The sequence below is a fragment of the Aethalodelphis obliquidens genome, unplaced genomic scaffold, assembly GCF_003676395.1.
Source record: "Aethalodelphis obliquidens isolate GAN/ISIS:26980383/991018 unplaced genomic scaffold, ASM367639v1 scaffold46, whole genome shotgun sequence".
Lineage (NCBI taxonomy): Eukaryota > Metazoa > Chordata > Mammalia > Artiodactyla > Delphinidae > Aethalodelphis > Aethalodelphis obliquidens.
The window spans coordinates 5,486,554-5,512,710 of NW_020837990.1; the positions used below are offsets into that span (position 1 = coordinate 5,486,554).

Consider the following 26,157-nt stretch of genomic DNA (forward strand, 5'->3'; position numbering starts at 1 on the left):
TGCCCGAGGTTTTTTAATTCAGAAAAAAAGTAAAGTGCACAAGCTTTAATGGAGGACAAACAGGAGGTGGTGCATCTGTGCTTAACCAATTACAGCTTCACAAATATTAAAAGCGTCTCTTGTGTGTAGCGATTTGCAGTTTGGAATATTCCTTCTCATACAAATTAAAGAGTCCAGGCCAACTTCTGCCACGAACACAAGCGTTATCTCCGACCCATCAGCGAATATCTCTCCTTTAGTGGCTTTAGTTTCCGCAAAGCAACAAAGGGGGGTTGAGATGGACTGAGCCAGAAGCGCATTCTCTGATTTCCAGCCAAAGCGAATACCGACCAACAAGCGAGCGCCTCTTCCGCGTGGCTGCGGAGGGGATGCCGATCTTTCCTGCTTCTCGGCCGGAGCTCCCAGATGACCAGAAGAATAGGGCCGAGCGCGAGACCGCCCGTGCGCCGACTCGCTCTAGGGACCGGTCACTCCCGACCCGGGGAGTCAAACATCCAGCGCCGCGGCCGGAAAAGTCCCGCGAGCGCACCGGGACTGACGCTGGGCCGCGTGACGTGGTCCAATCCACGGCCAGCATCGGCGGTTTTCCTCCAACTGGTTGACTGGCCCCTCCGCTGCCTCCCCGGGAGCGGCTGGAGACAGAGGAGGGGGGCGGGCCTAAGACGTGGCCCAATGGGAACGCGCGCCGCGGCGGCTGGGGGCGGGGCCGGGCCCACGGCGCAGGGCCGGGCGCCGGAGGCTCCAATGAGCGCACGCCGCGTCCGGGGCCGGCTGGTTCGCTAGACGCCGCCGGGAGGTTGGTGGCTAATGTAACAGTTTGCAAACCGAGGGGAGTTGTGAAGGGCGCGGGCTTGAGGGGCGCGCTGCTGGCCTCGTGGATCCATCGGCCGCCGCGTTTGTCCCAGAGCTGGGACCACAGGAGCGGAGGCAAGAGGTAGCGAGGGTGGGGATGGCGATGGGGACCGGCCACCCCTCCTGGAGGAGGCAGCGTGCTAGCTCCGGGGGCGGGTCGGTAGTGGGAGTGAGGGCCGCAAGAACGCCGGTGCGCTTGGCCCTGCATCTCGGTCCCCGGGGCGCCCCCACGTCTTAGGGGTGGGCCGGAACCCATTTCCGGGAGTGAGAGCCGCCGTCTTCGGCTGGTGAGGCTTAGGTGAACTCGGGGTACTCTGTACCCAACGGTGCGGAACCTTACCGTTCCAGGCACAGCGTCTGAGTAGGCAGCGGGGCCTGGTATGGGATGGAGAAGGGGAGCGGGCGGGACAACCCGAAGGGATGCTGACGATGAGACAGGCCCTTCTTCCACCCCAGCCTCGCCCAACGTCACCATCTCTCAGTTCCCGTCCAGGTCCGGCCCGGCTTTCTCCGCCAGCAGGGGAGCTCCAGGTGTAGGAAGGTAGTTGAGTCCTGGGCGGGGATCCCTGGCCGCACCCCAGGTGTCTGACAGCAGGGGCAGTGCTGGGGTGCGCCAGTTGCTGCCTATGCTGTGGACGGAAGGCCCTGGTCTCCTTTCTCCTGTCCTGTTACGTTTATTTAGGGATGTGGTGGCTGGCGGCCAGGATCTCTGCTGTTTCACCTGGGCCTTTGTGTGGGCACTTCTGAGGATGCTGAGAGTGCTTGGTTCTCATTGGGAGGGAGGGGAGGGGATGTAGACTGCTCTGCCCTGGGTGAGGAGCGAGTAGGTATGAATCTTAAAGCTTCTCTGTTCTGGATGAGGTTCTGCCTCCTTCACTCAGGGCATCCAGTTACAAGTGTTGTTTTTCTCCTCCCCCAGAGACACAATGGCAGCCACCGTCAGGAGGCAGAGGCCGAGGAGGCTAGCCTGTTGGGCCTTGATGGCAGTGCTCTTGGCAGACCTGTTGGCACTGAGTGGTGTGTACCCCAAAAGAGGCATCGAAAGAAATATAAATGAGTGAATGTTGGATGATACGTGGTGGGAAGGCAGAAAGAAGCTGGTGGTGGGAAACTCTGGACTTTTAGGTTGCCAGACCCAGACCTTTTTCTTTGTCCATTGCTCTCTTACTTTCTCCATGGAAAGCAGTGTGCTTTGATTAGCGGGGCCTCAGGAAGTGGGGGAAGAGGGGCTAATTGACAATCTGTTTCCCCTTCAGACACGCTGGCAGTGATGTCTGTGGACCTGGGCAGTGAGGCAATGAAGGTGGCCATTGTCAAGCCTGGAGTGCCCATGGAGATTGTCTTGAACAAGTGAGGGCGGCCGCAGGGTCGGGTGGGGAAAGGGAGTCTGCGCCCCAAGCCACAGTGTGTTCTTCGTAGTGCCCTCGGCAGACTTTGGTGTCTGCACGATTGATTGTATGTGCGGTGTTGAGGCTCCTGAGAACACACCCTGCCATAGACACCTGGTCCCATTGTCTCTTTTCCACAGGGAATCCCGGAGGAAAACCCCAGTGACTGTGACCCTGAAAGAAAATGAAAGATTCTTTGGAGACAGTGCAGCAAGCATGGTGAGCTAGTAGCCCGCCCCCTTCCCAGAAGCAGTGGGCAGAGGAGAGGAGGTAACAGACCCCAGAGTCTGTTCCCTGATCGATCTCTGAGGTAGGAGGTAGGTGATGGCCAGCTTGGGAGCCTAATACTCTGCTTCTCCTTTACCTCCTCTCAGGCCATCAAGAATCCAAAGGCTACACTGCGATACTTCCAGAACCTCCTGGGGAAGCAGGAGAATAACCCCCACGTGGCCCTTTACAGAGCTCGTTTCCCCGAGCATGAGCTGGGCTTCGACCCACAGAGGCAGACTGTGTACTTCCAAATCAGCCCGTGAGTGCCCTGCTGGGCAGGGTGGGCTCAGCGGGCCTGATGGGGTCCCCATTGGCATGTGCTCACCATTGTCCTTGCCTCGATGCCTGGCTTTCCTTGCCTCTAACTGCTTCCTTCCCCCAGGCAGCTGCAGTTCTCACCTGAGGAGGTCCTCAGCATGCTTCTCAATTACTCCCGTTCTCTGGCTGAAGATTTTGCAGGTGAGCGGCCAAGATGGGGCCAGTGGTAGCCAGGTTCCCTAGGGACTCAAATAGAGGTAGTTTTGCCTCCCAGGGAATATTTGGCAACGTCTGATGACATTTTTGGTTGTCACAACTGGGGAGCTACTGCTACTGGCATCTACCAAGTAGAAGCCAGGGGTGCTGCCAGACATCCTAGACTGCACAGGCCCGCCCCCCAAACCAAAGAATTATCTGGCCCAGAGACTTCCCTGGCGGTCCAGTCATTAAGACTCCACGCTTCTACTGCAGGGGGCACGGGTTTGATCCCTGGCGGGGGAACTAAGGTCCTGCATGCCGCACAGTGCCACCAAGAAAAAAAGAGAATTATCTGGCCCAAAACATCCATTGTGCTGAGACTGGGAAACCCTCCTCTAAGGTTGAAGCTGGTGGGAACTCTGTTCTGTTGTCCCCTGTAGAGCAGCCCATCAAGGATGCAGTGATCACCGTGCCAGCCTTCTTCAATCAGGCTGAGCGCCGAGCTGTGCTGCAGGCTGCGCGCATGGCTGGCCTCAAAGTGCTGCAGCTCATCAACGACAACACTGCCACTGCCCTCAGCTATGGTGTCTTCCGCCGGAAAGATATCAACAGCACTGCCCAGGTGAGCCAGGGAGGAACTGCTGACCAGACTTGCAGGGTGGCCGAGTCTGATGATGGAGGCCATTTGGCTCATTTTGCATCTTGTTTCCGTGGCTGGCCCTTGACAAAATGAGGCAACAGCCCTCAGCCCCTTCTGGAGCTGTTTGGCTTTCACTTGAGAGTTGGTACAGCCCCTTGCAAGCAGGGAGGCAGGCACCCTGGAGTTAAATAAGGTTCCTGTGACAGTGGCCTTGATGTCTCTACAGAATATCATGTTCTATGACATGGGCGCAGGCAGCACTGTGTGCACCATCGTGACCTACCAGACGGTGAAGACTAAGGACGCAGGGATGCAGCCACAGCTGCAGATCCGGGGAGTGGGGTAAGTGGGTGCTGGGACGAGGGCTGCTTGCTGAGATACCCTCGGGTCAGGGGTTTCTTCTCAGAGGGGCAGCTGCCTCACTTTCCTGCTCCCTGCAGGAAAGCTCTCCTGGTTAAAGCATCAGTCATCGTAGGGTACCTCTCCCAAAGAGCAAGGGGTAGATGGAAATTGGGGGAGGACAGTTTGGAAAGATTGAAGGGCAGGGAACGTCCCAAGCTGCTTCTGAGGAAACCCACAAGGCCATAGGCCATATGTGGAGTGTCAGATTCAATTATTTTTTTGTTCTTGTTATTCCCAGTTTACTTATCACTGGCGTTATCTTATTTCACGAACCCATTCTTTCCTGTCCATCTTTACTGCTTCTATGCTAGTCCAAACCACCATCGCCTCTTACCTGCAGAATTGAAGATCTCCCCGCTGCCAGTGTGGCCTCCCTCCAGTTCTTTTCTCCGCATCTCAGCCAGAGGGTTCTTTTCAAAATGCCAACCTGACTGTATCTCGTTTCTTTAAAAACCCTACAGTGGCTTCAAACCTTTGCCTTGGCCTATGAGGCTGTGCCTGTGTGCTCCCGGGCTCCTCCTGCTTGGCTCTGACCCTGAACCTCTTGCTCTTTGAGCTCCAGCCATCCTTGCGCTCCATGGAACTTACACACCGCACTCTCTCTCACCTCACAGTTTTCATGCATGCTTTTCCCTCTGTCTAGAATGTTCTTTCCTCTTCACCTAGTTAATCTCAACTCATCCTTCAGGTTTCAGCTCAAGCATCACTTATTCACAGAACTTTTCCTGACTTCCCTAAATAGCTGAAATTTTCCATATATGTGTTTAGTGGTGTTGTTTGTCTCTCTGTTATAACACATAGGTTGGTTAAAATTTCACATTTATATGATTATCTGGTTGCTGGATTATAAACTCTTTGACAACAAGGGGCTTGTCTTGTCTTTTTCTTCTCACAGTTGCATCTCCAGAGACAAATACATAGTTTGATGCCCAGTAGGTACAGTTGAATGAATGGGCAGATGCCTGTCGCTGTGAGGTGTCAGCCGTGTGGGTGAAGGCCAGGTTCTGTGCAGATGAAGGAGCCCTGTGTGTTCCTCATGCTTTTCCCTGTTCCCTTTCCTGCACAGGTTTGACCGCACCCTGGGGGGCCTGGAGATGGAGCTCCGGCTGCGTGAGCACCTGGCCGGGATTTTCAACGAGCAGCGCAAGGGCCAGAGAGCGAAGGACGTGCGGGAGAACCCCCGCGCTATGGCCAAGCTGCTGCGTGAGGCCAATCGACTCAAGACCATCCTGAGCGCCAATGCCGATCACATGGCCCAGGTGCTCACATGTGCTGCTTGAGGGCAAATACTCCCCACCCAGAGGGTGGAGGATCGCGCCACCCCAAGCTAGACTCCTTGTGCCTGGTGTGGCCCATCCCTTCTTCCTGTGCTTCCTTCCATCCTCCCAAAGTCCTGTTCCCTTGGTGTCTGACCTGCTCACTCAGAGAGCAGGACCTGGGTGAGAACTCTGACCCTCCTCATCCTCCCGCAGATCGAGGGCCTGATGGATGACGTGGATTTCAAGGCGAAGGTGACTCGGGCAGAGTTTGAAGAGCTGTGTGCAGACCTGTTTGAGCGGGTGCCTGGGCCCGTGCAGCAGGCCCTGCAGAGTGCCGAGATGAAGCTGGTGAGGGGGTCGTCGAGGAGGGCATGGCGGGGAGGCAGGTGGGATAGAAAGTGATGAGGTGGCAAGAAGGAGGGAGCGGGAACATCAGGGAGGAGTCGGTGCTGAGGAGGAGGGTTAACTCGGGCTGACCCATCCATCTCCCGTTCTCTCTCCCCCTGCAGGATGAGATTGAGCAGGTCATCCTAGTTGGGGGGGCCACTCGGGTGCCCAAAGTTCAGGAGGTGCTGCTGAAGGCTGTGGGCAAGTGAGTGTGGGGGCTGGAGGGCTGGGGGGGGACTGGGGGGCGGGCTGGAGGGCTGGGGGGGGGGGCGGGCCAGGCTGGGAGCTGCAGGTGGGTGGTGCTGAGGCTTGGGATGCTCACAGGGAGGAGCTGGGCAAGAACATCAACGCCGATGAAGCCGCCGCCATGGGCGCTGTGTACCAGGCAGCAGCGCTCAGCAAAGCCTTCAAGGTGAAGCCGTTTGTTGTCCGAGACGCGGCCATCTACCCCATCCTGGTGAGTCAGCCTGTCTGATGGGGTGACAGGCTCCCTTTACCTCTCCCAGGGCCGTCTCCCCTGCCTCCTCTAGACTGTCCGTCTGTCTTCCTGCCATTGGTGTTCCCCGCCCTTCTTCCCCGAGACCCTCCTCTGCTCCTCCAGCGTACCTCCCCTCTGCCTGCCGCGTAGGTGGAGTTCACGAGGGAAGTGGAGGAGGAGCCTGGAGTTCGCAGCCTGAAGCACAATAAGCGCGTCCTCTTCTGCCGGATGGGGCCCTACCCTCAACGCAAAGTCATCACCTTCAACCGCTACAACCATGACTTCAGCTTCCACATCAACTATGGTGACCTGGGCTTCCTGGGGCCTGAGGATCTTCGGTGAGGGGGTGGGGCAGGGGGAGGGCTCCAGGGAGGGAGGGCTTGGGGTCTGAGGGGGACACAGGGGAAGCAGGCTGTGGGCTTGGGGTTGGGCTGAGCTTCTCCTCCGGGAGGAGCTTCCATCCTGAGGGTGTCCTCAGGGAGGGCCCCGCATCTCGTGCTGGGAGGCTGTGTAGGCTAGAGCTGGGGGGGGGCTCCCCTTAACGGCTCTCTCCTCCCCACCCAGGGTATTTGGCTCCCAGAATCTGACCACGGTGAAGCTAAAAGGTGTGGGTGAGAGCTTCAAGAAGTATCCCGACTATGAGTCGAAGGGTATCAAGGCTCATTTCAACCTGGATGAGAGTGGCGTGCTCAGCCTAGACAGGGTGAGAGCAGGAGACCCCGTGTGCAGGGCGGGGGCCCAGGCCCCAGCAGCCTTTTCCAGAGCAGTTCCTCATGGTATTAGAACGTGATAAACGGGTTCTGGAGTTGGGTAAACCTTAGGTTAAACAAAGCTAACCAGGGACCTGGTATGGGCCGTCTCAGAGCCTGTAAATGCTCGTGGATGTTATAAGTTTCAGGATCTGTAGCATGGTTGAGAAACCTGTCTTTAAAGGACGGTTCTGGGGGTTAATATCTTTTAGAACATACTGGGGCAGTAACGGCCCATTTGGTTGAGTGGAGAAGTGTGAGGGTGGGCGGAGGAGGAGCTACGGTCCCCTCCTGAAAGGGCTCATGATCAACAGGGCTGGCGGTGACTCCATCCAAGAGCCCGTAGAAGGAGGCAGGTGAGAGAACAGGCTGGCACACCTGGAAGTCACTTGGATGTGCCTAGCAGTCACCCGCCAGGCAGGGTGTTTGTGGGGAAAAGGTGGCTTAGCGTGTGCATTCTTCACCTCGGATCCCTGTCTTCAGGTGGAGTCTGTGTTTGAGACGCTGGTGGAGGACAGCCCAGAAGAGGAATCTACTCTGACCAGTAAGATAAGTGTGCACACACGTGTATGTGTGTGTGTGTCTGTGAGAGGGTGTATTTGTGTGCACTTCGGGGAGGTGGGCGGGCCATGCCCTGGGGTTGGGGGTGGAGTCAATGCTGTGGTCCCCTTTAAGTCTTTGGCTTTTCTTCTTTCTAGAACTTGGCAACACCATCTCCAGCCTGTTTGGAGGTGGCGCCGCACAAGATACTAAAGAGAATGGTACTGACACTGTCCAGGTAAGGCCAGGATGGAGCCAAGGGAGCATGGAGGATGGTGCGTGGGACCAGGCGGAGGCAGCAGGGACAGGGGGTTGGAGTGGGCATCTCAGCTGCCTAGGATGTGATAGACCTACCCCTCCTCTCAGCCCAGGCCGAGTTCACCACACCCTCCTCTGGACTCTGAGCCATCCCTGTGCTTGAGCTCCAAGGCCCACCCTCATCTCCAAACGCTTTTCCTTTGTCCAGCTAGACTGCTGCAGTCCAGATGCCTGCTGCCAGTTTCCATACAGTCGTCCTCTGTCTCCCCCAAGCTGTGTCATGGGCGGTGAGCCCCTTAAAGCAGAGCCAGTCCTGATCCCTAGGCTCTGCTACTGACTATTGTGGGTGGGCGTGTCTGTGATTGTTTCCCAGGAGGAGGAGGAGGGGCCTGCTGAGGGGAGCAAGGCTGAGCCTGGAGAGCAAGCAGAGCCCAGGGAGGAAGCTGAGGCCCCAACAGAAGACACCTCTCCACCCCCACCCCCGGAGCCTAAGGGGGATGCAGCCCCTGAGGGAGAAAAGGCCACAGAGAAAGACAACGGGGAAAAGCCCGAGGCCCAGGTGAGCTCTAGGCAGAGTGAGGCCAGCCTGGACCCAGTGGTTAATGGGACAGGTGCCTGCTTTGCTTCTTGGCCCCCAGAGCCCTGCCTGTGGAGGGTAGAAGGGCCAACACTTGCCCTGACATCTTGGTCTCTTCACCCCAGAAGCCAAGTGAGAAGGGTGAGGCAGGGGCTGAGGGTGTCCCTCCAGCCCCGGAGGAAGAAAAGAAGCAGAAGCCGGCCCGGAAGCAGAGAATGGTGGAGGAGATCGGGGTGGAGCTGGTAGTCCTGGACCTGCCTGACTTGCGCCAGGATGAGCTGGCCCGCTCGGCCCAGAAGTGAGTAAAGGCTGCGAGTGTGCAGAGGGTGCCCAGGGTGTGGAATGGAGCCCCTCATGCCTGCCGCCCCTGTCCACAGACTCCAGGACCTGACGCTCCGGGACTTAGAGAAGCAGGAACGGGAAAAAGCAGCCAACAGCTTGGAAGCATTCATCTTTGAGACACAGGTTGGTCGGGTGGGAAGCACACCTGCCCCAGGCCCTGTGTGTGGGGCTGGGGAGCAGGGAGGGGGTCCTGCTCCATGAGCCTTGCCCCCAGGGCCTGCTGCATGCTTGTGCTCTTGTGCACCTCCCCAGGACAAGCTGTACCAGCCTGAGTATCAGGAAGTGTCTACCGAGGAGCAGCGTGAGGACATCTCTGGGAGACTCCATGCCGCGTCCACCTGGCTGGAGGATGAGGGCTTTGGGGCCACCACAGTGGTGAGGGACCTCCCAGGACATGGCGGGCCGGATGGGAAAGGGAGGAGAGCTGGGGTGCGAGGCTATAACGGAGGATGCAGGGCTGGCTCCAGGGCTGACATGTCATCCCCTCAACCCCCTGCCCTCTCCCTTCCCCACATCCATCAGATGTTGAAGGAGAAGCTGGCCGAGCTGAGGAAGCTGTGTCAAGGCTTGTTTTTCCGGGTGGAAGAGCGCAAGAAGTGGCCCGAGCGGCTGTCTGCCCTCGATAACCTCCTCAACCATTCCAGCATGTTCCTCACGTGAGCGGCCCCTTCGCTTTTCTTCCTCATTCAGTCCCGCCCTGTCCCTCCTGGACTGATGGTCTCCTCTCTGGCTGCAGGGGAGCCCGGCTCATCCCAGAGATGGACCAGATCTTCACGGAGGTGGAGATGACAACGTTAGAGAAAGTCATCAACGAGACCTGGGTAATCCCCGTGTAAATACTTAACTCGAGACTTACCTGGTGAGGTGGGCTGTCCTAGGCAGCGTGGGAGATACGGAGAAACGGAGAGCTGGCAGCCTCTGCGTCCGGGCTTGACAGCTAATCCGGAAGGCAGAAGATGGTTGCGTTTGAGGCCGTGTCGGATTAGTCCCAGACTAGAGTCATAGCCATGAGTCGTCAACCAGACGAGCGACAGAGCCCATCCCCGTGAGGTTAGAGAAAGCTGCTTTGAGGAGCTGGGACTTGAGCTGGATGCAGAAGGTGGGCCAGGGTTTGGGGAGGGGAGAATGACTTGTCATGAGAAGCAGAAACTGTTTTGAATGTGGGGACGTTTTTTTTTTTGAGCCAGAGCTCAGAAGTGGAGAGAGAAGGAGAAAATAATTAAGAGGTTCAGCTGTAGTTAGTCCATAGTAATAGGATGTAAGCCAGAAACGTGTAGTTTGGGACTCCCGTGTGGACAGTCTTGAATGCCATTCTGAGGGGTCTGCTTACTTCTGGGGCTGACGGCCACAGGCAGCAGTGATTTGGGGTCCGGGGGAAGAGCCTGTGGTTTGTTGGGGGGTGTATTTCACCTGGGACAGAGGCGTCTGCCATGTCCGTGGCTGGCTCTGAGCCTGTCCTCGCCCACAGGCCTGGAAGAATGCAACCGTGGCCGAGCAGGCCAAGCTTCCTGCCACAGAGAAGCCCGTGTTGCTCTCAAAAGACATCGAGGCCAAGATGATGGCCCTGGACCGAGAGGTGCAGTATCTGCTCAATAAGGCCAAGTTTGCCAAGCCCCGGCCCCGGCCCAAGGACAAGAATGGGACCCGGGCAGAGCCTCCCCTCAATGCCAGTGCCAGTGACCAGGGGGACAAGGTCATCCCTCCAGCAGGTGAGGGCAGGGTGCCTGGTTCCAGGTGCTACTGGGCAGCAAGAAGCTTTCCTTTCCCTCCCGGGAGTACATTTTCCTCCTGGTTTCCCTCCAGGCCAGACTGAAGATGCAAAGCCCATCTCAGAGCCTGAGCAAGAGACTCGTGAGTTGGGGGAAACTGATTGGGAATACGGGCATCACTTAGCCGAGGGGTCGGCAAACTTGCAGGTACAGCCTCTTTGCAGACGGCCTGTGAGCAGTGAACGGCCTTAGAAGGTTATTTCCAAAAACGAAATATGGAAAGAGACCTAGTGTGGCTCACAAATCCTGAAATACTTGCTCTCTGGCTCTTCGCAGGCAGTTTGCCATCCCCTCCGCTAGCCCCTTCCTTCCTTTGCAGACACTAACCCATTCCTTCCCGAAAGCAGGATCTGAACCGGCAGACTCTGAACCTCTGGAGTTAGGAGGTCCCGCAGCAGGTGAGGGCAGAGTGGGAGATGGGGGGTACCGGGAAGCCTAGCAGGGTCTGGGGGGAGATGCCTGCCCAGAACTGGGCCCGTTCCCTCCATCTCACTTGCTTTTGTTCCTTTGCTCTCCCCCAACTCCCACCAGAATCTGAACAGAAGGAGCAGCCTACAGGACAGAAGCCAACTTTGAAGAATGACGAACTATAACCCCCGCCTCCCAGTTCCCCACTCGTCCCCGCCCCCTTCTCTTACCACCTCTATTTATTAAACACCAAGGGCTGGGGGAGGGGTTGGCCCCGCCCTCAGAGGCTTAAGTTCCTCTTCTCTCACCTGTGATTGGAGGTGTGGAGAAGGGGGAGGAAGGGACAGCTCACCAGTTCTTCTGGAGTAGTTCTGTGGTTAAAACTGAAATTGTTCCATTCCCCAATCCCACCTTCTGGTTCCCTACCCATCCAGGCCCTAGTTTGGGAAAAATCACTATTAGGTCTTAATTCTTCGCCTGTGGGTAGGTGAGAGGATGGCCATCGGTAGTTGGTTGACAGACCTGGTAGTGGGAAGGGTGTCCTGGCTTATTAGAGGGTCTCCAGTCTTTTCTGGTCATCCTTCCCTCCCTCCCTCCCTCCTCCACCACGAGATCAATGCCACACAGGCCAGTGTCTGCAGAGCCTTGGTTACCAGGTTTGATTTCTGAGCGCCTGTCTGTGCTCTTGCCTCCTCCAGGGTTTTTTCTCTAAAAACCCCCGCCCCCATGCCTCCTCCCCTGGGTCTCCTTGGCTTCCTCTTGCAAGTTGGGCAGTCCTCTGCCTCTAGGCCAGAGCCCTTCCATCTGGACTGCCTAAGTCAATCTAGGTCGACTCCCACCCACACGTACAAACCCCCGGTGGCCAGAGTAGGCAGGGAGAAGGTGAAGAAGGGAATCCAGCTGCCTCTGCAGGGAGTGAGATGTGTGAAAACCCTGTAGCTCCCCAGCCTGTGGACTCGGGCCTAGGAAAGCTGTGTGCAGTGGCTGGCACAGGATGCCAGCGTCCTGCAAGCACTGCTGAAAACTGCATCTTCCTAGTAGCCTGGTACTCATTGGCCCTTTGACTTCCTGCCCCCATTCTCTCCGCTTCTGTTCTGCCCTCTCAGACAGAGCCTTTCCCTCACTTCCTGGCCCCCTGGGCTGACCAAAATGTGCTTTCTACTGTGAGCCCCTGTCCTAAGACCCTGGGGGCAGGAGAGACCATGGCGTGAATGTAAAAATGCCACCTCGCTCTGTTGGAGGCAGGCCTTGTGGGGGGAAGGAAGAGGGTACAGGTTGGCCTTTCTTATTAATGTGTTGCTCTGCTGGGATGGGGGCCCTTTTACCCACCACACTGGTGTTGGGCAGCCTGCCCTTCAGGATCCCATCTGTAGCAGGGGCCAGGGCTGCCACCCCAACTCCCAGGACAAGGGGGAGCCTGCTTGTGTCTGTCTCTTGTGTTGTTTTCCTCTTTTTTTTTCTTTTTTTTGCCACATTGGCAGAAATGTGACCCAAGTGTCCTACCCTGTCCTGTATGTTTGAGTTGTTTCACTAGCAGTTGAGGCTGGTTGGACAGCTTTGAGTCAAGTTGTACTTTGCTCCATTGTTAATTGAAAAGCTGTTTCAATAAAATATTTTCTACAGTTTTTTGTGCTGTGAATTTTTTAAAATATGTTTACTTCTTGAATATAAATAATGCATGTCTATAATGGAAAATTTGGAAGGTAGAAGTTTGAATAACAAAATTGCCTATAATACTACCACCAAAACATCATTAACATTTTAGACTTAGATTTTTAGACTTTTTAGACATTTTAGACATTTTAGACTTACACTTAGATTCATGTATGTAATTTTTCTTCATGAGAACAAAACTGGTTTTATTTTTCCCCTGACATCATTTGGATCCCTATATTCCAGCTATTTTTAGGTAATAATCCATTTTTAAGGTAACAACCTCATTTTACAAATAAGAAATCAGCAGTTCATAGAGGTGCAGAGGTCCAAGGAATCAGAGGTATCAGGTGACTCAGCTAGGTTTGAACTTAATTCTGACCCAATGACCCTTGCGTTATTACCCTGATACATGAATGTGTTGCTAGAGCTTCATTACTCGTAGCACAGTTAATTTGGGTTGTTCATCAGTTATAATGGAGCCATGTTTTACCAAAGGAAAATCACTGTAATCATTATTATCAACAACGGCCTCAGTCTTTTTTTTTTTTTTTTTTTTGGTTGCACCAGGTCTTAGTTGAGGCAGGTGGGCTACTTAGTTGTGCAAACTCTTAGTTGTGGCATGCACGTGGGATCTAGTTCCCTGACCAGGGATTGAACCTGAGTCCCCTATATTGGGAGCGTGGAGTCTTATCCACTGTGCCACCAGGGAAGTCCCTAGTCATTAATCAGTCACGTGTCTAAGCAGTTGAATAAAAAAATGACCATGAAGTTTATGTTTTTCTCTAAAGGTTGAACAATTCAGACAAGTTTGGAACCTGCAAGTCTCTTTTTGTTTCCCAATAGACTTTTTTTAAGGGCAGTTTTAGTTTCACAGCAAAATTGAGCAGAAAGTACACAGTTCCTGTATACCCTCCGGCTCCATAGATACTCAGCCAACCCCAGTATCAACATCCCACACCAGAGGGACGTTTGTTATGATCTGTGAACCTACACATCATTATCACCCAAAGTTTACATTGGGGTTTACCCTTGGCATTGTGCATTCTTTGGGTTCCGACACATGGATAATGAAACGTACCCGTTAACATGTCATACAGAGTACTTTCACTGCTCTAAAAATCCTCTGTGGCCTGCAAATCCATCCCTCCCTCCCCGTTAACTCCTGGCAACCACAGATCTTTTTACTGTCTCCATAGTTGTGCCCTTTCCAGAATGTCATGTAGTTGGAGTCATACAGTATGTAGTCTTTCCAGGTTGGTTTCTTTCGCTTAGTAACGTGCATTTAAGGTTCCTCAATGTCTTTTCATGGCTTGATAGCGCATTTATTTTTATTTATCTTTATTTTTGGCTGCGTTGGGTCTTCGTTGCTGCCCACAGGCTTTCTCTAGTTGCGGCGAGCGGGGTCTACTCTTCGTTGCAGTGCGCAGGCTTCTCATTGTGGTGGCTTCCTTTGTTGCAGAGCACGGGCTCTAGGTGCGTGGGTTTCAGTAGTTGTGGCACGCGGGCTCAGTAGTTGTGGCTCACGGTCTCTAGAGCACAGTCCCAGTAGTTGTGGTGCATGGGCTTAGTTGCTCCACGGCATGTGGGATCCTCCCGGACCAGGGCTCGAACCCGTGTCCCCTGCATCGGCAGGTGGATTCTTAACCATTGCACCACCAGGGAAGTCCCATGGGAGGAGGGAGGGGTTTTGATGCCGAAAGCTCAGCTTCTCTGTACACTGGTGCCAAATCAAATCTTGGAGACAAGACTTTTGGGTGAAGTAGAAAAGGATAGCTTTATTACTTTGCCAGGCAAAGGGGGATACGGCGGGCTCCTGCCTCGAAAAACTATGTGTCCCAACCCAGGAGGATATGATGAGGAGTTTTACGACAATAGTTCCCAAGAGTGGGGTTGCTGACAAGATTAGGGTGCAGGGTCTCAGAGTCTCAGGTGCTTGGTCTCCTAGTCTTGATGAGCTTCTCTGGTCCCTTTAATCTTGTCTCAGGTGGTTTCTTGGCTGCTCCTCTCTTGATTAGTAACTGTTTGAAGCTGCCCTTTGGAACTCAGGGAAGGTCATGGAGGCTGGAGTCTTGCCTACAAGAAACGGGGGACAAAAAGGCCTCCGTGCCCGGGAGCCCCACAAGGCCCCGCTTGGTTTCAGTTTCTAGTATCTAATGGACAGGTGTCAAGGATGCTGCTAAACATCCTACAATGGACAGGACAACCCCCACTACGAAGAATTCCCAGCCCCAAATGTCAATAGTGCTGATGTTGAGAAGCCCTGATTTAAATTCCCGGATATTATCTTCCTTCAATTCTTTGCTAATGTGTGTGGGAAGCAGCATCGTTCATTGATTAAGAATATGGGTTTTAGGGCTTCCCTGGTGGCGCAGTGGTTGAGAGTCCGCCTGCCGATGCAGGCGACACGGGTTCGTGCCCCGGTCCGGGAAGATCCCACATGCCGCGGAGCGGCTGGGCCCGTGAGCCGTGGCCGCTGAGCCTGCGCATCCGGAGCCTGTGCTCCGCAACGGGAGAGGCCACAACAGGGAGAGGCCCGCGTACCGCAAAAAAAAAAAAAAGAATATGGGTTTTAGGAACTGGGCTGCTGGCTGTTCCTGAAACAAATCTTTTGGCTTTGATCTTTCTTACCTTTTTAAAGGAAGATGAGGGACTTCTCTGCTGGTTCAGTGGGTAAGACGCTGCGCTTCCAGTGCTTCCACTGCAGCGGGCGCGGGTTCGATCCCTGGTCAGGGAAACTAAGATCCCACATGCCCCATGGCCAAAACTAAAAAAAATTTAAAGGAATATAAGACCCAAGCTTGGATGATTTCTCAAACCAACACAGTATTAGTACTTCAATTTTGCCAACCTGATAGATAAAAAGTGGCATCAGGGTTTCCCTGGTGGCACAGTCATTACGACGAATCCGCTGCCAATGCAGGCGACACAGGTTTGCGCCCTGGTCCGGGAAGACCCCACATAACGCGGAGGAACTAAGCCTGTGCGCCACAACTACTGAGCCTGTGCTCTAGAGCCCACGAGCCACAATTACTGAAGCCCGCGCGCCTAGAGCCTGTGCTCCACAACAAGAGAAGCCACTGCAATGAGAAGCCTGCGCACCGTAACCAAGAGTAGCCCCTGCTCGTCACAACTAGAGAAAGCCCGCGCACAGCAACAAAGATCCAACACAGCCAAAAAAAAAAAAAAAAAGAAAAGAAAAGTGGCATCAATTTATTTCATGATTGAGGTTGAGCATCTTATTTAAGAGCTCTTTATAGAAAGGGTAGACAGCAGAAGCAAGAACTACAATCCTGCATCCTGTGGAACAAAAACCACATTCACAGAAAGATAGACAAGATAAAAAGGCAGAGGGCTATGTACCAGATGAAGGAACAAGATAAAACCCAAGAAAAACAACTAAATGAAGTGGAGATAGGCAACGTTCCAGAAAAAGAATTCAAAATAATGATAGTGGGGCTTCCCTGGTGGCACAGTGGTTGAGAGTCCGCCTGCCGATGCAGGGGACATGGGTTCGTGCCCTGGTCCGGGAAGATCCCACTTGCCGCAGAGCGGCTGGGCCCGTGAGCCACGGCCGCTGAGCCTGCGCGTCCGGAGCCTGTGCTCTGCAACGGGAGAGGCCACAACAGTGAGAGGCCCGCGTAACGCAAAAAAAAAAAAAAAAAAAATGACACTAGTAAACCTACTACACATGTCAATGTAAATAATATATTCTTATGAAAAATAATTATATTTTAAGAATTGTGAGAACAGTAGGATTGTTTTACATTTTTGTGACTCTCTTTGGTGTCTGACTTAAAAGAAGATCACTGTATCCTCATAACTGCTTCTGCATTCAAGCTGCTGCCTATGTTGTTTTGGTTGAAGTATATGAAGAACCTCCAACTTCACACGGATATGAGGTTGGCAAGGGAGAAATAGTTTAATAATAGCCTTTTCAGATATTTGTGAATATTCTTTTTTGGTACTACACAAAATTAGCAGGTGGTAGTTTCTTAAAGATCAGTTGCAATGTGGAATCCGAAACCAAGTCAATGAACTTTTCATATCCTGTCAAGTTAAAACCTACTGGTCTATCTTGCACTTTGAATGGATCTTTTAACCATGCGTGGTTTTTTTTTAACATCATGCATTAGTAATTTGGAAAATGTTGGTTCACTGAATTACACAGATCTTCCAAATGTTAATGCATTTCATTACACTATACCAAAAAATATTTGGTAATAACACCACTGATCTCATTAGAAACATGTTAAGATAGTGGGAAGCTGTCAAGTTTAAACTTTGTTATTGTCAGCAAACACTATCAGTTGTTTTCCTTGAAGTGACAGGGTGACTTTGGTCATTTTGGAGACAATGTCTGACAAATACCCAAGTCTGGATAACCATAGCTCATCTCTCTCTGGGTTGTTCTTTCAAGTAAAAAATGTGTTCCATGAAAGAAGAGGCTAGTTCTGCTCACAATTCAGACTGCAAAGATGCATTTCCTTGGACAACCATGGTACTCGCATAAGCAGCAGGAGTGCTTTAGGCATACTTCACATTTCATCACACCAAATATTAAAAAGATGTGGGGCTTCCCTGGTGGTGCAGTGGTTGGGAGTCCGCCTGCTGATGCAGGGGACACGGCTTCGTGCCCCGGTCCGGGAAGATCCCACATGCCGCGGAGCGGCTGGGCCCGTGAGCCATGGCCGCTGAGCCTGCGCGTCCGGAGCCTGTGCTCCGCAACGGGAGAGGCCACAACAGGGAGAGGCCCGGGTACCGAAAAGGAAAAAAAGAAACAAAAATGTGTACTCAAGAGTTCAAAGTTAATAAAATTAATGAGTTTTCCTGCTTCATCAAGGATAGTCTTAAGTGAAAGTGGCTTTTTCTCTCTTTTCTTTTTTTTTAACTTTGTGTGGTGGTGAAGAAAACAATGATTACTAATATGGTCTGATGTCACTGCCTGATTCATGCCAAGGGGCCAGCAGCTTAATTTTCCATTATTTTTACACCATCAGTGCAGATATTAATATGCTTTAAAAAAAGGCAGATTACATCTCAGTATTATTATGAAGATAGTTTTGACCTCCCTGTCCCTCCCAAAAGATCTTGCAGGGTCCAAAGATTACACTTTGAGAACCACTGCCTTAAGTCTACCCAGAGTTTGAGCTGATTTGATTGGACTGTCGTGTTTTTTGTTTTTGGCTGGGTCGGGTGGCTTGCAGGATCTCAGTTCCCCCAACCAGGGACTGAACCCGGGCCATGGCAGTGAAAGCCAGGAATCCTAACCACTACGCCACCAGTGCCCAGTTGGACTGTCGTCTTTGTGAAGGTTGTGGTATTTCATGTTGACCCTTATTCCCGGAGTGCAATCCATCAGGTGCCCTAAATTAATGCCTGGGCTGGTTTTCATGCTGCCTTCTCCTTGATGGCCTTGAACTTCATATTTTGTCCCCCAAATCCTAGACTTCTGAAAGCAGTGCTGAGCTTCCCTTCTTTCTTTTGGATTGCAAATGCCTTCGTGATGCAAACAGCACCAAATGTTGTGTTCACTTCTTTGGGCTTCTCTTCACTATGGGATCTTGACCTCTGTGGCAGATTGATTGCAAGAAATGACTGTAGTTCTTCATCTACAACTTTTGCAATGGATTTTGCAACTCCTTTTGTGAAGAGGTAGAGTCTATTTCTCCATCCCTTGAATTTTGGGTGGTCTTAAGCCTGCTTTGGCCAATAGAAGATGACAGAAACAATATTGTGCCATTTCTGGAACTAGGCCTCAAGAGGCTGGCATGCTTCGGTTCTGCCTCAGACCCCTGCTATGAGAATTGCCATGCTACTCTGCTGGAATATGCAAGACCACACGGAGCAGAGAGAGACTGTCTCACCTAAATCCATCCTAGATCAACCAGACACCAGCCATGCTACCTCCTGACTGCAGACACGTCAGCAGCCTGGCTTGGATCAGCAGAACTGTCCAGCTGACCCATGGACTTGTGAGCCACAATAAAATGCTTGTTATGGTTTTAGGCAACTAAGTTTTGGGGTGATTTTAGATATTTTAGATAATTTTAGATAATAGCTAACTGCAAAAGCTAATTGATAACTTGCTGCTTCGGTAGCTCTTGGACACCTTCAAACACCAATTTTATATTCTGACCAGCTTTTCTATTTGTTATTGGTGGGAGGGTTGGTCTGCAACAAGCTAGTCTGATGTTAGTCAAAGCAAAACATCCTTGATGACTTATTGCTTTTCCTCATATTTTCATGAGTCTCCTTTATATTTTTGAGAATATTTAATATGTTGATTTTAGCTTCTTGGCCCACAAATCTGCCTTGTCTGTTATAGGCTGTTCAATTTGTTTTATTTATTTTTTTTAATTAATTTATTTATTTTTGGCTGCGTTGGGTCTTCATTGCTGTGCGTGGGCTTTCTCTAGTTGTGTTCTCTAGTTGTGGCCAGTGGGAGCTACTCTTTGTTGCGGTGCGTGGGCTTCTCGTTGCAGTGGCTTTTCTTGTTATGGAGCACGGGCTCTAGGTGTGCAGGTTTCAGTAGCTGTGGCACACGGGCTCAGTAGTTGCGGCTCATGGTCTCTAGAGCGCAGGCTCAGTGCACGGGCTTAGCTGCTCTGCAGCATGTGGGATCTTCCTGGACCAGGGCTCGAACCTGTGTCCCCTGCATTGGCAGGCGGATTCTTAAACACTGCACCACCAGGGAAGCCCTGTTTTATTTATTCTTACAATGATTTCTTTCCTAGACTTTTCCCCCTGGGGCACATATTCCCCTACATATTCCCTTAGGGATATTTGCCACTTTGGTGGATGGAGTTATAAACAGGGGCAAACATTCAGAGCATGAGCCCCTCCAGGTGAAGCAGACTTGCATTTGGAGGAGATGGAGGAGGGTATGAGATGTACAGCAGAGATGTTGAAATCATCCAGGGTAGTACAACTGCCTTTTGGGGAGCTCCCTTCCTCACTTAGAACCATTTTGCTGTTCAGGTTTTGAGGTAGGTAGTGGAGTAAATGCTAGGATGCAGCTAGTCTGCCTGTACCTGTGTTGAAAGCTGACACCCCAACCTATTGATATCCAGTTGGCTGTTGTTTTCTGCCCTTAAGTAGTAGCAGAGGCACACAATGGACTGGCCCAGGTAATGTTGGGAGAGTGAGTAGCAGACCTAAAATCTCTGCCCTACTTTATCTCCTATCCACAGTTCATGGGCCCTGTAGCTCTGGGCTGCCTTCTACCACCCTCCACCCCTACTCCAAACACACACAGGACCTTATCATCCATTTTCCAGGAATGCCTCCATGTTTTCATGTTAATTTGACGGTTCCACCACCTGCCCTCCTATTTCTTTCTTTATTTATTTTTGGCTGTGTTGGGTCTTCGTTGCTGCACATGGGCTTTCTCTAGTTGCAGCGAGCGGGGGCTACTCTTTGTTGCGGTGCGCGGGCTTCTCATTGCAGTGGCTTCCCTCATTGTGGAGCACGGGCTCTAGGCATGCAGGCTTCAGTAGTTGCGGCACACGGGCTCAGTAATTGTGGCTTGCAGGCTCTAGAGTGCAGGCTCAGTAGTTGTGGCGCATGGGCTTAGTTGCTCCACAGCATGTGGGATCTTCCCAGACCAGGGCTTGAACTCGTGTCCCCTGCATTGGCAGGCAGATTCTCTTTTTTTTTTAAATTTATTTATCTATTTTTATTTTTGGCTGTGTTGGGTCTTCGTTGCTGCGCCCGGGCTTTCTCTAGTTGTGGCGAGAGGGGGCTACTCTTCATTGCGGTGTGCGGACTTCTCCTTGCAGTGGCTTCTCCTGTTGTGGAGCACAGGCTCTAGGCACTCAAGCTTCAGTAGTTGTGGCACACGCACTCAGTAGTTGTGGCTCGCAGGCTCTAGAGCGCAGGCTCAGTAGTTGTGGTGCACAGGATTAGTTGCTCCGCGGTATGTAGGATATTCCTGGACCAGGGCTTGAACCTGTGTCCCCTGCATTGGCAGGTGGATTCTTAACCACTGCGCCACCAGGGAAGTCCCAGATATATCTTTATTATTATTATTATTTATTTTGGGGGGCTGCATTGGGTCTTAGTTGAGGCATGAGGGATATTTCATTGAGGCGCGTGGGCTCTTCGTTGTGGTACATGGGCTTCTCTCTAGTTGTGGTGTGCAGGTTTTCTCTTTTTTAGTTGTGGCATGCAGGCTCCAGGGCCCGTGGGCTCTGTAGTTTGTGGCACACAGGCTCTCTAGTTGAGGCGCATATGCTCAGTAGTTGTGGTGCACTGGGCTTATTTGCCCCGTGGCATGTGGGATCTTAGTTCCCCGACCAGGGATCCAACCTGCATCCCCTGCATTGGAAGGTGGATTCTTTACCACTGGACCACCAGGGAAGTCACTATTATTATTTTTTAATTAATTTATTATTTATTTGGTTGCGCTGGGTCTTAGTTTTGGCATGCGGGCTCCTTAGTTGTGGCATGTGAACCCTTAGTTTCGGCATGCATGTAGGATCTAGTTCCCTGACCAGGGATCGGACCCGGGCCCCCTGCATTGGGAGCGCAGAGTCTTAACCACTGTGCTACCAAGGAAGTCCCTCTTCAGTTGTTTTTAAGATTGGAAAACACTGCCTCATCCAGAGACTAATCTAGTGGTTTTATTTTCTTCAATGGCACTCTTTAACCTATCTGGGGTTTATTCTTTGTGGGGTATGCAATAGAAATCTAAACGGATTTTTTTCTAAATAGCTAAACAATTATCTTACACCATTAATTAATTACCCCCCCCCCAGTTGATTTGGGATGTCTTCCTTATCATGGCTTAAATTATACATGTGAAGGTCTGCTTCTAGTACTTCTTGCTCCTTTTAAATGCCTGGCTATGCTCTAAACCACATAATTACCATAATCTTACAATTGTTAATATTTGGCAGTAGAAATTCTCTTCTTTACTCTTTTTTATTTTAATTCGTCAAGTTTCTTACTCTGATGTTACTTATTCTCCCAGATGATCCTTAAAACAATTTTGCCCAATTTCCAAGAAATCCTATTGGGATTTTGATTGGAATTGCTTTAAAAACCCCAAATGAAAGGAATTCCCTGGCAGTGCAGTGGTTAGAACTCTACGCTTTCACTGCCTGGGTTCAATCCCTGGTTGGGGAACTAAGATCCCGCAAGCAGCGTGGCTGAAAAACAAAAAACTCCAGATGAATTTGGAAAGGATTGATGTTTTTACAGTATCAAAATCATAGTTTCTTTTTCAGGCATGTAGTATAATTTGCATTTATTCACGTTAGGTTTTATTATCCTGTAGCAAAGCCTGGTTACTTTTGGGGGATGTCATCGTCTTATTTCCTTTCCTTACTTTTCTTGGGAAATAAAGAGTGAGAAGACTAGCGTTTACGTCTCTACAATGTCCTGACCATAAGATGCTTTACAATGTTTTCTCATTTAATTCCCACAGTGATGCTGAGGTGGGTTAGATCGTCTATGTTTTATATGAGGGAACTGAAATGGGAGAAGGCAGGGAAATAACTTAGCATGACCCCTGGCTGAAAGGAGGTTGAGAATTGTAGTAGCTACGTTGGTGCTGCAGGCATTGAAGGCCTGTTAAACTCTATTTCTGGGCCATTTTCAGAGCTCTTGGCAGGTGTCTCTGTCCTCACATATGTGGCTGAGCAAACCTTGCCCAGACTTTCTAGCTCTGGCTGACCTCTGAGACCCATTCCCTTCCCCTCCGAGCCAACTAGCTGCATCAGCAGTGGCCCAGGCAAGATTCTGTGCCTACCTCTGCCTCTGAATCCCCATGGTTCCCTCTCTGGTAGGAACTTTTAGCACTTCCCATTGGAATTATGACTCTGTCCAGTTTCTACACCTTCCATCTATTGCTCCTCAACAGCAAGCTAATTCTTACCAAACAGTTCTTTGAGTGTTTCATGCCCCTCAGCCCAAAATCCTTAACTCTATAAAACATGTTTATGCTATAATAGAAAAAAAATCAAGATATAAAAGTATTTAGATGGTGTGAATAATTGTTCATCTAGCAATTTACTATTACCGTAGTGTTTTGTACCAAACACTTAGCTGGGTACAGTGGTAAAGGGGCCATAGTCCATCCTCAGGGATGGGTTATTTAAGTGTTGAGGACCCAATAGAAAAACACTTTTAAAAAATCTCACAGGGCTTCCCTGGTGGTGCAGTAGTTAAGAATCTGCCTGTCGATCATACACCATGATCAAGTGGGGTTTATTCCAGGAATGCAAGGATTCTTCAATATATGCAAATCAATCAATGTGATAAACCATATTAACAAACTGAAGGAGAAAAACCATATGATTATCTCAATACATACTGAGAAAGCCTTCGACAAAATTCAACACCCATTTATGATAAAAACCCTGCAGAAAGTAGGCATAGACAGAACTTTCCTCAACATAATAAAGGCCATATATGACAAACCCACAGCCAACATCGTCCTCAATGGTGAAAAACTGAAAGCATTTCCACTAAGATCAGGAAAAAGACAAGGTTGCCCATTCTCACCACTCTTATTGAACATAGTTTTGGAAGTTTTAGCCACAGCAATCAGAGAAGAAAAGGAAATAAAAGGAATCCAAATCGGAAAAGAAGAAGTAAAGCTGTCACTGTTTGCAGATGACATGATACTTTACATAGAGAATCCTAAAGATGCCACCAGAAAACTACTAGAGCTAATCAATGAATTTGGCAAAGTAGCAGGATACAAAATTAATGCACAGAAATCTCTGGTATTCCTATACACTAATGATGAAAAATTTGAAAGTGAAATCAAGAAAACACTCCCATTTACCACTGTAACAAAAAGAATAAAATATCTAGGAATAAACCTACCTAAGGAGACAAAAGACCTGTATGCAGAAAATTATAAGACACTGATGAAAGAAATTAAAGATGATATAAATAGATGGAGAGATAAACCATGTTCTTGGATTGGAAGAGTCAATATTGTGAAAATGACTCTACTACCCAAAGCAATCTACAGCTTCAGTGCAATCCCTATCAAACTACCACTGGCAGTTTTCACAGAACTAGAACAAAAAATTTCACAATTTGGGCTTCCCTGGTGGCGCAGAGGTTGAGAGTCCGCCTGCCGATGCAGGGGACACGGGTTCGTGCCCCGGTCCAGGAAGATCCCACATGCTGCAGAGCGGCTGGGCCCGTGAGCCATGGCCGCTGAGCCTGCGCCTCCGGAGCCTGTGCTCCGCAACGGGAGAGGCCACAACAGTGAGGGGCCCACATACCGCAAAAAACAAAAACAAAAAACAAAATTTCACAATTTGTATGGAAACACAGAAGACCCCCGAATAGCCAAAGCAATCTTGAGAACGAAAAACGGAGCTGGAGGAATCAGGCTCCCTGACTTCAGAATATACTACAAAGCTACAGTAATCAAGACAGTTTGGTACTGGCACAAAAACAGAAAGATAGATCAATGGAACAGGATAGAAAGCCCAGAGATAAACCCACGCACATATGGTCACCTTATCTTTGATAAAGGAGGCAGGAATGTACAGTGGAGAAAGGACAGCCTCTTCAATAAGTGGTGCTGGGAAAACTGGACAGGTACATGTAAAAGTATGAGATTAGATCACTCCCTAACACCATACACAAAAATAAGCTCAAAATGGATTAAAGACCTAAATGTAAGGCCAGAAACTATCAAACTCTTAGAGGAAAACATAGGCAGAAGACTCTATGACATAAATCACAGCAAGATCCTTTTTGACCCACCTCCTAGAGAAATGGAAATAAAAACAAAAATAAACAAATGGGACCTAATGAAACTTCAAAGCTTTTGCACAACAAAGGAAACCATAAAGAAGATGAAAAGACAACCCTCAGAATGGGAGAAAATATTTGCAAACGAAGCAACTGACAAAGGATTAATCTCCAAAATATTTAAGCAGCTCATGCAGCTCAATAACAAAAAAACAAACAACCCAATCCAAAACTGCGCAGAAGACCTAAATAGACATTTCTCCAAAGAAGAGATACAGTTTGCCAACAAACACATGAAAGAATGCTCAACATCATTAATCATTAGAGAAATGCAAATCAAAACTACAATGAGATATCATCTCACACCCGTCAGAATGGCCATCATCAAAAAATCTAGAAACAATAAATGCTGGAGAGGGTGTGGAAAAAAGGGAACACTCTTGCACTGCTGGTGGGAATGTGAATTGATACAGCCACTATGGAGAATAGTATGGAGGTTCCTTAAAAAACTACAAATAGAACTACCATATGACCCAGCAATCCCCCTACTGGGCATATACCCTGAGAAAACCATAATTAAAAAAGAGTCATGTACTAAAATGTTCATTGCAGCTCTATTTACAATAGCCCGGAGATGGAAACAACCTAAGTGTCCATCATCAGATGAATGGATAAAGAAGATGTGGCACATATATAAAATGGAATATTACTCAGCCATAAAAAGAAATGAAATTGAGCTATTTGTAATGAGGTGGATAGACCTAGAGTCTGCCATACAGAGTGAAGTAAGTCAGAAAGAGAAAGACAAATACCGTATGCTAATACATATATATGGAATTTAAGAAAAAAAAATGTCATGAAGAACCTAGGGGTAAGACAGGAATAAAGATACAGACCTACTAGAGAATGGACTTGAGGATATGGGGAGAGGGAAGGGTAAGCTGTGACAAAGCGAGAGAGAGGCATGGACATATATACACTACCAAATGTAAGGTAGATAGCTAGTGGGAAGCAGCCGCATAGCACCGGGAGATCAGCTGGGTGCTTTGTGACCGCCTGGAGGGGTGGGAGGGAGGGAGACGCAAGAGGGAAGAGATATGGGAACATATGTATATGTATAACTGATTCACTTTGTTATAAAGCAGAAACTAACACACCATTGTAAAGCAATTATACTCCAACAAAGATGCAAAAAAAAAAAAGAATCTGCCTGTCAATTCAGGGGACACAGGTTCGATCCCTGGTCCGGGAAGATCCCACATGCCACAGAGCAACTAAGCCTATGCGCCACAACTACTGAGCCTGCTCTCTGGAGCCTGCGAGCCACAACTACTGAGCCCGTGTGCCGCAGCTACTAAAGCCCGCGCGCCTAGAGCCCGTGCTCTGCAACAAGAGAAGCCACCGCAATGAGAAGCCCACACACCGCAACGAAGAGTAGCCCCCGCTCACCGCAACTAGAGAAAGCCCGCGCACAGCAACAAAGATCAAACGCAGCCAAAAATAAATAAATAAATAGATAAATAAAAAGAAGAATACCAACTCATAAATACATAAGGAATGATAGAGTGAAAAAATCTCCACTTTGCAACCACCATATTAATAAATGACTCAGGAAAGAATCATCAATAGATGATAAAACCACTGGGTGAAAGACTGTTGAAACAGGAGGATATATCTGTAGTATCAAAGTATGGTCCCACTATAGATTAGTAATTATAAAGAGGAAAAGTTTCCTCTAGTACAGAAATCAGGTGGACACCATTTTAACTAAATGATCAAATTTATCACATGCTTCCTGATGTGGTACACTGAGAAAGACACATTGTCATCTATACAGTACTTCTGCCAAAATTATATAATATGATCCTTATTGCAAACATAGTCAGACAAATCCATATGAGGGACATTCTGCAGAACAACTGACCTGGATTTTTGAAAAATATTAAAATCATGAAAGATTTCTCTTTCTTTCTCTTTCTTTCTTTCTTTCTTTCTTTCTTTCTTT

At 49.9% G+C, this 26,157-nt stretch overlaps 1 protein-coding gene across 4 annotated transcripts; it reads left to right on the plus strand.

Annotated features, from left to right (window-relative positions):
- The first annotated feature begins 746 nt into the window (after positions 1-746).
- HYOU1 (hypoxia up-regulated 1) lies at positions 747-12,400 on the plus strand. Of its 4 annotated transcripts, XM_027082093.1 has the most exons (27): positions 806-934; positions 1,309-1,393; positions 1,772-1,869; positions 2,109-2,202; positions 2,381-2,459; positions 2,615-2,769; positions 2,893-2,969; positions 3,407-3,588; positions 3,833-3,948; positions 5,075-5,267; positions 5,481-5,615; positions 5,777-5,859; positions 5,979-6,111; positions 6,283-6,470; positions 6,697-6,835; positions 7,365-7,425; positions 7,580-7,659; positions 8,053-8,238; positions 8,382-8,554; positions 8,634-8,721; positions 8,851-8,973; positions 9,121-9,254; positions 9,335-9,419; positions 10,067-10,307; positions 10,402-10,449; positions 10,715-10,765; positions 10,899-12,400. In XM_027082093.1, exons 3-27 carry the CDS (start codon positions 1,779-1,781, stop codon positions 10,958-10,960), a joined length of 2,997 nt encoding a protein of 998 aa, XP_026937894.1. In that variant the 5' UTR covers positions 806-934; positions 1,309-1,393; positions 1,772-1,778; the 3' UTR covers positions 10,961-12,400. The 4 variants fall into 4 exon arrangements, with proteins under 4 accessions (XP_026937895.1, XP_026937893.1, XP_026937896.1 ...); XM_027082094.1 differs by lacking the exons at positions 806-934; positions 1,309-1,393 and adding an exon at positions 747-796; XM_027082092.1 differs by lacking the exon at positions 1,309-1,393 and having other exon boundaries at positions 803-934.
- Positions 12,401-26,157: the final 13,757 nt, after the last annotated feature.